Source organism: Elaeis guineensis, chromosome 10, assembly GCF_000442705.2.
Source record: "Elaeis guineensis isolate ETL-2024a chromosome 10, EG11, whole genome shotgun sequence".
Classification (NCBI taxonomy): domain Eukaryota; kingdom Viridiplantae; phylum Streptophyta; class Magnoliopsida; order Arecales; family Arecaceae; genus Elaeis; species Elaeis guineensis.
Window position 1 is genome coordinate 81,093,364 of NC_026002.2, and position 13,479 is coordinate 81,106,842.

The 13,479-nt window shown below is 39.1% G+C and overlaps 1 protein-coding gene across 1 annotated transcript; it reads right to left on the minus strand.

Moving 5' to 3' along the window:
- Window positions 1-4,251: 4,251 nt before the first annotated feature.
- On the minus strand, window positions 4,252-11,406 carry LOC105050558 (ataxin-3 homolog). The gene is made up of 2 exons (XM_010930635.4): window positions 10,910-11,406; window positions 4,252-5,148 (listed from the first exon to the last, which is right to left on the minus strand). Exons 1-2 carry the CDS (start codon window positions 11,165-11,167, stop codon window positions 4,450-4,452), a joined length of 957 nt encoding a protein of 318 aa, XP_010928937.1. The 5' UTR covers window positions 11,168-11,406; the 3' UTR covers window positions 4,252-4,449.
- Window positions 11,407-13,479: the final 2,073 nt, after the last annotated feature.

Here is a 13,479-nt window from a genome sequence, read left to right on the forward strand (position 1 = left end):
AAGAGTCTTTTTTATGGTTCTCCAATGGTCGGAGCTTCTCATACTCTTCCTTTTTTTCTTTCTTCAAGAGTTGCCCCCGATGCGGGCCCATTCTCAAAAGCTTCATCAGCCTGGCCAGCATGTCTGCGAAGTCATGGGGGTAGGACTTCTTCAAGGAGTATCGAAGATCGTTCTTTAAAAGTCCACCCTTTAAAGTGGTTATTACAATTGACTGATGTAGGTCGCGCACCTCCAATGTGGTCACACTAAAATGGCCAAGATAGGATCGGAAAGACTCTCCTTCTTTCTGGTTGATGTTGATTAGGGAGTTAGATCATTTTTTTTGCCTCCTACTACTGATAAAATGGGTCACAAAGAGGTGACCCATTTGGTTGAAGGAGGAAATTGCTCACGACTTTAGGTTGGAATACTAGTGTCGGGCCACACCTTTCAGAGTAGAGGGAAAGGCCCTACAGAGAATGGCATCAGTGGCCTCACGGAGAAGCATTACCACCTTGAAGCTTTCCAAATGATCCATAGGGTCAGCTGACCCATCATAGCTTTCCAGCTGGGGCATCTTAAAATGGCAGGGGAGCGACTGACTCATGATTTCAATACTGAAAGGAGGATCGATGTTATAACCATCATCCCTAGTTGAGGCTCGATTTTGCAAAGCCTCGATCATTTGGTTAATATCTCAAAGCTTGTGATCAATCTCTGCATCTCTGATGGTATAGGCTCCAGAATAGAGAGAATAGGCTCGACCTGAAGTGGAGTCGTACTCCGAGTGAGAACTCGGAGACCGTCGAGCACTATGCTTTGGCTCCTTCAGTGACTTTGGTGAATCTATTTTTATGGGGGGACTTGAGGATGCCCAGGCAAAAATGCAATAGGTGGTAGAGGGTTATTTTGTTGTATTACTTGCATCGCCGCAGTTAGATCTTAAACTTGTTGGACCAATAAGTTGAACTGGTCCATGCCGACAATAGCTCCAAATGGTGGAGCAACTGGTGGTGGAACCTCCAACGGTGATGTCTGAGTTTGTGGGTTAGGTAGATTGTTCGTTAGTTGAGAAGCAACAGCATTTGACCAGTGGGAAGATGCCCCTTTGCACGACATCATAGTAGTTGCACGTCTCTCCTCTCCTTTTCAGAGTGGGCCTGACCCTTCCTCTAGCGCCCATCTGTTGTGAAAGATTTTCGACCGCGTACGGAGATGGCTAGAGTGAACTGGAGACCATCGGAATGGCATTCCTACAAAATAAGTTTCAACCAAAATTGGCTGCAACAGGGACCTTTTGACGGTCAAGTCATGAATCTGGTGCAACGAAGGAGAAGGAGAGGAAATCACAAGAGAGCACAAGTATGGTGGGCACACACGTGCATACCTGAGGGTCTCTTCTTTATCTCAATTTAAAGGGGGATTGATGATGACGGCAGGCCGTACAGGTCATGTCGCATGTGTCATTGTCAAGTGGACTTTTATTTGATGCGCTACCGACAGGAAAGGTGATGTGACGTGGGCTTAACGAGCGTGCAGGCGGTGAGAGAAATGGCGCACCAAGATGATGCATCTTGATTCGACGTGTTTAAACAAAATCATAAGTAGTCCTTCGATCTATTTTTTAGACGAATGGCTGGATTCCAATGTTCGATTTATCCTTTGATGTCGAAGTCTAGGGGCCAACAGAAATTTCTACCATTAGATGGAGAGAGTCAGCCAGGGGGGGTCGGTCAGTTTGCTCATACTCACCCATCCATTGGTTGATGGAGGTCGGGATCAGCGGCAGAAATATGGACACTGAAGGACTCTCTACGAGATCCTATTCGGAGGGTCAGTATAATAGGGGCCAACCTTACCGAAATGATAGGTTATAATAGTGAAGGATTCAGGGACCGATTAGGAGTAAGGATCGGCTCAGAATCTTCGAGGATAACACCAAAAATGAGCTTCCCCTGACCTTGAGCCCGATGTCCAGATGGTCTATTATCCGCATGTTCCCCGAGACCCCCTCTGCCCCCCCGTTAATGGGGGGCCAAAGGTCAAATGAGGGGAGACGGAAAGTCATTCTAATTGTGTCCCATCACACGAAACTATACAGTGTGTAGTCAATCAAGAGAGGCTACGTGATGTAGGTTTACCCAGTGCGTGGTTTACAAGTGGAATGATGGCGTGGGATGGTGTACCCTAAATTGATTTATGCAAACAAGAAGCCATAATTAGTATACTTTGATCCGCATTTTAAATGAAGGGCCATTGTTCGATGTGCTGAAGTCTGAGAGCTGGTGGACACCTTTGTTGCTAGATGGTGTCGGTCATGAGGATCGGTCGATCCATCAGGATCGGCCCCTTCATTAACTGATAGCGGCAGGGATCGGTGACCGGGGGGAATGCTGGGAAATCTCCCCAGAACGCACCATTCAAAATCGGCAGGTGGTCGGACAAGCGAGGCTCGGCACGACCTAAGGGTCGGTTTAGCCCGCCGCACGGGGCTCGAAAAAGGGTCAGTCTCCCTATGTACGATAAGTTGTAATAGTGTATGATTCAAAGACTGATTAGAAATAAGGATTGACTCAAAATCTCTGAAGATAGTCGGGCCTCTCTTGGCTCAATGCCTGGCGCCCATATGTCACTTTGGGCTAGACCGACTAATGTATGAATCAGTAAGGCACTGGAACCCATGGTCGAGTCGAGGGTCGGTGTCGCAATTTTGGTTAGGATCCCTTCTCTAGGGAGGATTAAAGTCAAGGGTGAGAGGACAAGGGGTCATTACGATCGTGTCCCATCACACGGGACCGCGTGAGGTATTTAAATACCTTTGACAGCGACCATAAATTCACTTGGCATGTGGCTGACCATGGAGGAGATGGTGATGCGACATGGGCTTGACCGATCACGACTGATAAATGGGATGACACAACTGGACAACAAAGTCCTATGGGTCTGCACAGATGGAATTGATTGGCATTTTCCAACTTGAATTCTGGGTAGAGATCATCCATCCGATCCTTGATCATTCTCCAAAATAAACGGTCGAGGATTCATATCCTTAGGTAGTGTACTAGCTGCAAAGATTGGAACGAATAAGGTGACACCAACCCTTGAGGATCGGTTCCGCCCCCTCGCTGACGAGGAAGATCTTCAATTCGAGTGGAATACCTCTCCCCCATGGTAGTAACATTTTTGCATATCATCTGACAGGATCTTTTTTTTTGTCTGTCTTTGATTTCGTCTTAGTATTATCTCAGTCTCTTTTTTTCTTGGGCGCTCTTTTAGAACATCTAGTCGGCGAACTTACGCTCGGGATTGCTTTTGATGGGTCAAGAAGTGCTTTTGAGGTCAAAAATTCATGATGTTGAAATTTTTGATGAAAATTTTAAAATAATTTTTTTTTAACTTCTTCAAAAATTAAAAAAATATATTAAAAGAATTTCAATTTGAAATTTTAGAACAAAAATCTCTCTTTAGATTTTTCTTTCTTATAGGATTTGATCAAAAATTTCATAGAATTATTGAATTTATGGATTGATCAATACAACCAGGAGGATCATAGACTACAAACTGAGCTAAATCTATTTTTATAAATAAATGATCTTGAATTGGATCGACCTGAATGCTATATAAAGAAAAAAGAGCTTACTTGGATCCCTTTTTCCTCTTTAATGAATTAGGAAAAATCTAGTTAATATACGCCAAACCAAACCTTACATTATATAATTTTAGAAATCTCGCTTCCAATTATAAGGATCCAATGGGACTATTCAGACAGATCCTTAAAAATGCATCACCTAGCTTGTTTGGACTTGCATGTAATTTTTTCTCAAAATGTTCATCCATATTTGTGATTATTAACAGGACAGAAGGGCATAAAAGGAAAAAAAATCAAGTGTCTAAAGGGGAGGGGCAAATGAGCTTCTACATTTTGATATTTGATGTCCCCATGCAACTGTATCATTTTCACAATGAACTGAACAAGCAAATTACAGCCGCACATCATAAGACATATTAAGGAAAAGTATTTCCTTTAAGAATGATATCAAGTGGACCCTCATGCTGAGGACTTAACATGCAAGCATGCAAAAGATCAGGTATGAACGTAGCTGTGAGCTCCTGCAGCCTCACTTCGTAAGCACCACAAGGCTTTTGCTTGGAAAGCTGCTTAACCTATCTCCGTTTCTGGTTCTTCACATTCATGGCATAATCCATCAGACCAAAATGCCAAGGCCATAAAATACAGACAAGCAAGCCAAAAGTAAAACTCCAGCATCACAATGATTTTAAATTTGTATTCTAACATTTCATGAAATAGAGATGGCCAAAAGCAAAGCTGAGCTTTTGTAAATTCCAGCAACATGTAAATGTAATGATTTTCTATGAGACAGAATGTAACTCGAATACTTTAAAACTCTACAAGCAGGAAAATGGCCATAGTAAGAGAAGTAAAGATCCATTGAGAACACCCTCTTTTGGCTACTGATCTCGCTCATTCTTGGAAATGTGAGTTTCTGTAAGGACTGAGGTAGACTCTGGCAAATCACTGTCGCATGCACCAGTATCAGGATCCATCACATTGTTATTGTTGGTTACACCATGTTCGGAGCTCTCTACTACAGAGTTGATTGAGTTGCCCTTATTTTGAACATTTTCAGTGCTAAAGGCAGAAGATTCCATTAAGCTAGCAGCGATTGCAGCATTCAGATCTTCCTCCTCCTGCTTTGCAATCATATCCGCTTCATCAGCAAACTCTGTAGAATAAGAAGGCTGCAATTTATCTGCTCCCTGTGCAGGGACCTGCATTTGATTGCATGATTTTGTTATCCTCTCAGCATCTTCTGGAGCTAGCCATTGCCCATATGAATTAGATGCCTCAGATGAGGGTATTGGGCATTCTTTAGGGAAATTACCCCTAACTAGAAAAATGCTCCAGCCACTGCCCTTGAGAGAATCCAGGTAAGCTGAGAGGTAGAACTTTGAGAGATGCTCGGGAGCTGGGTAAAGACTATTGAAATTGTACCACTCTCCATTAACCTTCCGAATGCAGAACCAATGGTCATGCAAGTGACATATAAAGGCATTCTCCAGCTCAGGGTCATACTTTGATGGTTCTGCAATTGGGGAGTCAAGGGGGATAACTTGTAGGTCCCACACCTCCAGAGCTTTCTCTAAAACCTGCAAGATGCTTAAATCACTTAATACAAGGATAATAGAGACAACTGGAAACAGAATATATAACTTAACAGAGGAATGTGCCAATTGGCACTCAACATACCAAAGAAATAGCAAAAAGTTAACATAGAAGTAAAATAAATATCTTCACTCTCTGTAAGAACTAACATGTTCAAGGTGCTCCAGGTTTTGATGGGAAGCTGATAGTATAAATATACAATCAGAAAGCTGCAAATATCTGATAAAACTTTCACGAATTTCACTCATTAACAAGGTTGCAACATTTTATTATCACTAAATCTGTGCTAGTAATGTACTTTTACCCTTCTATATTTGCCACATTATCTGCTGGGCATGTGTGTATACATGTATATGGCATGAATCTGGAACAATGAAATATTAGGTCATTCCATGACTCATAGGCATCAAGCAACTGGGAGAAATGAGAAACCAAATAATAAATGCAGTGAATCTACAGTTAAAACAAAAAAAAAGGATAAATTTTCACCCAAAGCACAATTATAATTTACACAAACCAGTTACAGAACACAGAAATCACCTCCCATCCATATCAGGAAATCCCTCACCTTTATAAGCAAACAAACTACTGATAATTTAGTTCCCATAATATAGAGTTTCAGGGAATTAAGCTTGACATCCCTGTGAGAGAATATACAGTATAGTATGATTGAAAAACCAACTATTGTTCTACACAAAAAAAAAACTCTCGAAAAAGTTCAGGTCATAAGCACTAACTAGTGCATGTCCCATGGAACATGTCTTATATAAGATGGAGTGCTTGAGGGATAGCATCAACCATTATTGTTTGTAGTATTATTCAGTTGTTCTATTAGGGGAGAGCCTTTGACAAATGTCTTCGTTTGATAAATATACCACCCTTTTTAATTCACATGCTTCTCTGCTTTCCATCTTTCAGACATTAGTTAGAGGCTAAATATGGTTGAGCCAATTTCTCTGTTTCCCCAGAAACAACACTTGCCTCGAAAAGGAAAGAAGAAAAAAGGAGTGCAACTGTAGCAGGAAAGCAGAAGTAAGGAAGCCCGAAGTTAGAAACAAAATAGAAGAGAAGTTATATTCATCGATATTCCCTTCCGAACCCCCGCGCGCCCCCCCCCCCCCCAAAACCACAGAAACAAGTTTCTGAAAAATAAGGGAAGGGAAGGGGGACGCCAGACAAATGGGGAAGATATAAAAAATATGTAGAGGTTGGGCACCTGATTTTTCCATTTCCCCATGCCTAAAAACAGCACTGGAGCCCCCTATGTCGACCAAAACTTTCCAGTCACATGCAACAACCACAGCATGAAAAAAAAAAAGAAAAAACGAACACTCCAACTACTTGAGGCTTTCACGTTTTAACATAAGAAACTATTACATGCCACAACTTCATCAAGGAAAAAAACATAAACAGGATTAAGAGTCTAGCTACAGAAGGTTTTCACATAATAATAGAAACGATACAGAGTTTCAAAATCCAGGATACGCCATATATTAAGTCTTGTAGAAGCCGACTTTCTTCACTCCTTTCAACCCTACGCGATCTTAAAAACTTACTAAATGATTCTCCTTTCAACCTTATATGATCTTAAAGACTCACCAAATAATTCTCTCTAATCACTTCTTTTATCAGTATGACCGCCTCTTTCCACATCCAATTTCATCATGCAACTTTCCATAACCAGTCATATTCAACCTTCCAATTCATGTCCTCCACCTCCGCCACTCCTTACATTGACATTATGCTTTACTGACTCTAGCCCAATTAGCAAAATGAATACTTCTCTCATGTTCTTCTCCTCTTCTAATCCTCCAGAAAAAGTCACCATGGATATTTCTAAATTTGACCATAATATGTGGAGACATTAAAGAAGTCAAGAACTAACACATGAGGACTGTCACCTCAATAAGCATAGTCCTGCCCCTAGAGTATACAGGCCAACTCATTCACTAATCTACATTCAGTAAGAATGATTCTACCATTTCCACATAAAAATGACTTTGAATTCAACCCACATAATCACCAAAAAATCCTAATATGTCATACATGTAGTAAACAATTCACTCCAAGAAGGAATCAAACAAAAATTAACATTACCAGGTACGAGGAATTGAGAGATGGGATCCTGTTGACAATGACCCTACCGGGAAAGAAAAGGATTTATTTAGTAACTAAAATTAAGATATTGGACGTAAACAAAAGTTTTCAGACCTCCAAAACAAGTTATCATTACATTTCGAAAAGAAATCCAGCTCATGTTATCATAGTCATCCAATTTATTCTTGTGGGAGCTTTGACAAATTTCGGGCTAGTAAACAATGGTTACTGGTGATGCATCTAGCTTTTCAGTACACTAAAAGTTTAAGTTCCATTCTCAATATTAATTAAGGGTATCAGTGAGACAAACTGAATCAATCAACATACAGCTAATAATTTAGGCTTTAACTACAAACTAGGAATTACCGTAAAGAGTTGAGCCTGAAATCAATTGAGACAACACAGGCTTAGGCTTTGTAGAAATTAGAGTTAACTGTGGCCAAATTGAATCCAGACTTGGCCTAAGGAAAGTCCGGTAAAGAGGGAGGGATTGGGCTTAATGAATACATGTTTATTACGGTCACAAGTTTGCATAGCTTGTACATATGCTTACAATCAACACATCATTGTATTAACCAACCAGCCAATTTATTATTATGGATATTTAAAGGCTTCTTTTTGGGGAATGAGAAAGAAGTCAATTTACTCAAATAACCTTTAAATGACCGACTGTAAGTTTTTTTTTTTTTTTAAAAAGAATTGTCATTAAACTGTCATCCTCAACAATATGCAAGCTTTTCTTTGAAAAAGATCTGGTCCTAGTAGGGAGGCTTGTTTTTAATCCATGGTGAGTTGAAAGTGAAGGTCATTATTAATGATGGCAAGGCTTGTTTAAATCAGATCTATCCTCTGTGCTTTTGCTAATCTATCTTATGTCCAACATCACTATTTCAAGATCTGTTGTACACAAACCTATCTAACAAGAAATTTTCTTTGGGATTCTACTGATACTACCAAGAAATTTCATTTAATAGCATGGCATGATGTCTGCCAACTGATACAAAGTGGTGGTTTAGGTGTACCATCTCTGATTGCCCATCATGAGACTCAATTGGCTAAACATGCTGCTAAGCAACTCCTTGATCCGGATAATATCTGGTGTTTACCAACAAACACTAAGTATGGTGCTTAGACAAGCTCTCAGGTGCTGACATGTTCTTGAAGTTGTTCGACTATATGGTGGCAGGATTTTAAGTATGCTATCATTGTGCCCTCAGGTCTTCAATGGACTAATGGAGATGGGAATCCTATGATGATTTTGCGTGACCCATGGTTGTCTACTACTCCCTTGAACTGCCTTCCAACTATGGTCAACATTAATTTGTTGGACAACCTATTTCTCAAAGGCCTTTTCACTGAGGGAAAACATAGGTTGGGCTGCTTCTGGACCCTCCAAAGTCGATGCCAGTATTCCTACAAGCTCTTTCAGCCAAAAAACTCTAGACCTAAAGATGCAGCTTGGGTTTGGAATTTGAAAAGTCATCTCAGTCTCTTTATCCTAGTGGAAGGTTGCATGGAATTGACTCGTGTTGTGGCATTCTGCAAACAAGAATGGAAACATTCCTCCTCATTGTGATTGCTGCCTAAATGCAGTGGAGAATGTAAGCCACATGCTACTTGAATGCCTGTACACTATTACTGTTTGGAACTTACTCAACTGCCAACTTCTGTTGCCATCACTACCCTCTTTATTCAAGGTTTCTATAGGTGCTTCACGAGGGATCAAAAAGGCAGAATCAAAAACATTATAATGTTTTGTTATGTTTGTTGGCTATTACATTTGGCTTGCCATGACTGCCACAATGTTTTAATTTTAAAGCTGGAGGCCACAATAAGGAAAGCGCTCATCTATGCATCTAAATATACACAAGGTCATTCCATAGAAGACTCTTTGATAGTTAGGAAAGCCTGGAGCTCTCCTCGTGCAGCCCCTGCATCTAAATTAATGATTCATATCAAAAGGAAGCCCCCACCCCTTGGTTGCCCCAAGATCAGCTCCTATGGCAGTGTGAAGGATCAAGGTGCAAATGATGAAGCTGGTGTGGTCATTAGAGGTAGCAATAGAAACTTCATTGCAGCTGAAGGGTCTTATCTCTATGATATCAATGTGCCCATGGCAAAATTAAGAGCTGCTTGGGAACGTCTCCTCTATGCCACAATGGTTCTTCATGCGAAGAATATCCAGTTGGAAGCGGACTCTTAGACTATTATCAACTCGTAATGAGTCAACAGGTTCACATCCATTATTGCTCAACATTTGGAGGATGTTGTCTGAACTACATTTTTTTCAAACCACCCATGTTTATTGAGAATGCAACACATCGGGAAAGTGGTAGGCATTTTATTTTGCTAAACATAGTGGAGTACAATATTGGGAGTCCGACTTGTATACCACAGTGATTTAGGGAACTTTCGCTCCATAAATTCTATGGATGTGTTTACTCTCGTCTAGTCTAATATATCTAGCACACCAAAAAAAAAATAGAACATGTATACTATCATGAGCTCATCTTGACTTTTACAACCTTATATATCGTGAAAAAAAAATTATCTCTTTGATTTATATATCTACTAACTTGCCTTTTCTATTCCAAAAATTAGAACACAAAAGATTTTTTTTGCAGAATTTTTAGCATTGTGGATGATCAATTATATGATTCTTCTGAAGGTGCTCAAACCAATTTTCTTCTCAAGATAAGATATAAACAAAGTTGCCATAATTACTCCTCGGGAACACCTAAAACTAGAGCTTGTTTGGTATTTTTGTTGCTTTTGCTTCTTTACAAATTAGTGAAATACCATATGGAGATTGGTGCTGCATGTAGCATTTGTACAACTATTCCTTGCTTTTTATTTCACTCTTTTGAAAAGAACTAAATATTCGCTAACAAAATCTCAAAATATTTCACAAACAACTTACATAACAAAAGGATTTCGTCATATATGTTGTTCAGTCTGTTTCACTTTTCTTCCTGATTTTTTGAAAACAAAAGGAGAAAACCAAAGCAACACCAAACGGGTGCTAAGATCACATTCATTGATCCATAAACTGAAGCTTGGCCTGGGCAAAAGGTTACCACCCATGAACTACCCCCTATATGGGTCTAGGGTTTCTCCTCCTCCTCCTCGTTAACAGCCACCTTCAGTCAGTAGAAAAAAATATGGTACCATCCAAGAATGTATTTTTCTCCAAACAGCTTCCAGACAGCGTACCTCAACATCAAAATTCCGATCACAATATTTAAGGAATCCAAATTGTCATGCAACCATACTAAAATTTGATCGTAGCATCAAGGCCATCAGGCTAGCATAAAGCTCATCTGGTATATTCATGCTTAACGCTATCCTAATTCCTAGAAACGAACATAACAACAGTAAAAGAGATTTGTTAAGATCCACCATTCTTCTGCTACAAGCCCTTCAAAAATTCCTCATAAAAGATTGCCATTTTCGTAATGCAAAAAAGAAAAACACAGGACGGTTGATCAGCATTAGAGGTTGAGAGAATTGCCCTATATTGAACTAGGGCAATCCGGCAGTCACTATAACCCAAAAATCAAATATAGACTTTCGTTTCTATGTTTCTATTAAGTTCCGATCTGATCTATACAACTAAGGCGGAAGAGAAAAGATAAAGTGCAGCCAAACCTGGATACTGAAATCTCCATCCATGGAGACATTATGGGAGTCCTCAGCCAAAAAGTCCCCTAAAACGCCGGTGCCGCGGCCGCCGCTGCCTTCAAACATCATCAGGCGCTCACGCTGATCGAGATCGGAGGCGAGCGCAGCGAGATCGAGTTCGGAGAAGAAGGGCCCCTGCAAGACGGTATTGACGCAGTGGACGGCACAGAGCTTCGACTCCTGGACCTCATGGTACAGCAGTCCGCCATTGCTCGGGCCTTCCATTCCTACCCAGCCCTAAAACTAGAGATTTAGACGAAGAAACCCTCTCGTCTCTCTAAAGATTTGAAGAAACCCTAGAAATCTCGGGAAGGCTAATTGGTGCAAGAGGGGACGGTTATATATACGAGCGAGATATAGGAAGTCGGGGGGAAAAGAGATAGAGATGCAAGGAAATAATAAATATTCGGAACTGACGAGCCCAGTGCATCCTTCTCCTTCCAATTCAGGGAAAGAAACACGCTTCCTCCCCCCCCCGGTCTTGTGTGGTCAACTGACAAGTGACAACTCAATAAGGATTTAAGTAACGGCCGCTATGACGTTTGATAATGTCCTGAGGATTTAGGAGGTCTCTGATTAACAACCTATGCCTATGCTGCGCCCTCCATTGTCTCGTTAGGATGACCATATATAATGAGTATAAAAATCTCTATTTTCTTAAAATTAATATAAATTTTAATAAATACTTTTTGAGTTTATTCAAATAACAATATCTTATTTTTAAAATAATAATATAGTCAAATTGCCTTGGTCCCGCCCACCATCAATTTTTTTCCTATTTGTTCTTGAATTTTTTTTTTGAAAAAAAAGAGAAATGGAAAGGGCTTCTCCCTCTTCCCTATCCTAAAGGTCCGGACGCACGTCAAGCCATCACTCATGGATCAAGAATTGAGTATGATTGAAATCAAATAGATGAATTATTACTTACAACACTGGTATTTAGGACATATGTGATGGAAGGAGATTGGACTCTAAAATGTAAATGGGTAATTTTTATTCAAATCATTTAGTTCAAAAAATTTTAATTTTTATTTAGATTTAAAAAAAATAAAAATATTTTAATTCTTCAAAATTCAATTTCTATTTTCTTTTAGTATTCAAATTTAATTTTGTTTCTAATTCTAGTTGTGAGCCAAACATGCTCTCAAGGTGCGTTTGATTCACGGTTGGAATTGAAATCAGAAAAAGATTTGAATATTAGAGAGAATAGGGATTGAATTCAGGAGATTGAGACATTCCCATCCCCATAAATTGAAAAGGAAATGGAATACCCTCCAACCAAATGTCTAGAAGGAGAGTCACTTATTCTCATTCCATTCCAGAATCTAACTTTCTCCAATCATATATGTTCTTAATGTAATTGATGATCCAAGCAAAGATTAGTGCCTTTGTTCTTTGATGGATAAATATCGTGAAAAAGTTGGTTAATTATCTTATCGACTAACTTATTTATTTTCTAATATTTTTTTAAGTGGATAAGTTATTTCTTTCTTTTTTTTGATAAAATAAGTGGATAAGTTATTTCTTTCTTTTTTTTGATAAAATAAGTGAATAAGTTATTTTTTCATAGATAGGATTTACTCATGAAATGAGGGACAGCCTTACTCATGAAATGGAGGTGGTAAGTCATTTTTCCATCATTTAAAATTTTTTATTTTATTCCTAAAATATCCCTAGCCCAATTATAATAATAAAATAATATATATTGTAATATATTATCATTACGATATATGATATAATATTTATATCATAAATGGTATTATAGAACATATAGATAGATCTTAGCAAATTACTTATAAAAGTAGTAGTACAAAAGAATATGGATAATAAATTTTGGAGTCATCTTCTAACTTATAAAAAAATATAGATAAATTATTTTTTTAATCTAAATATTTTTTGAAAAATATTTACGTAAAAAAATATAATTTTTTGGATAAATTTTTTATCCTCCAAAGAAGAGATCCATGGAACCGCAAACCCATCTTTTACCTAAAACAGTGAGGGATAATATACCTAACCAAAATTTGTAATATTCATAGTGTAACTTACCTAAATTTAACAAATAGAAGAGTTATCAGTTGTCACTATTTTATTCCATAAACATTTTACTCCATGATTGGAGTGGGCAACTAACAGCCTGTATTTTGCGCAGTTTGTTATTTGGAGATATGTGTTATTAAAACCTCACATAAAAAAAGGTCAAAGCACTGCTTAATAATCCAAACCATCAGCAACTGCATCACATTATCGAAGAACATAATTATATGTTCGGGTGCTGTTTTAATAGCATTGCTCAGTGAAAGATTGTAATTTCCATTAGCGGTTTGTACCACGTTGTTCATGGCTTGGCATGAGCTCATCGCAGCCTAGCCCTAGTCGTTCATACTTCATGCAGAACTTGGCCAGGCTTTTCAATTCAAGCCAAATGCCCCATCTTTAGATCAAGATCAAATGGATCTTGCCTATCCAAATTGCCTGTTGCGTTGGAGTGCCCAACCCAATGCTTTTGGAACAATAATTCAGCGAACCTCCTGCGC

What these genes read in the sequence shown, in the direction of transcription:
- LOC105050558 (XM_010930635.4), bottom strand. Translation starts at nt 11,167, where the DNA reads ATGGAAGGCCCGAGCAATGGCGGACTGCTGTACCATGAGGTCCAGGAG. An exon ending in ATGGAGATTTCAGTATCCAG is followed by an intron (nt 5,149 to 10,909) that starts GTTTGGCTGCAC and finishes AGCATCTTGCAG; the next exon opens with GTTTTAGAGAAAGCTCTGGA.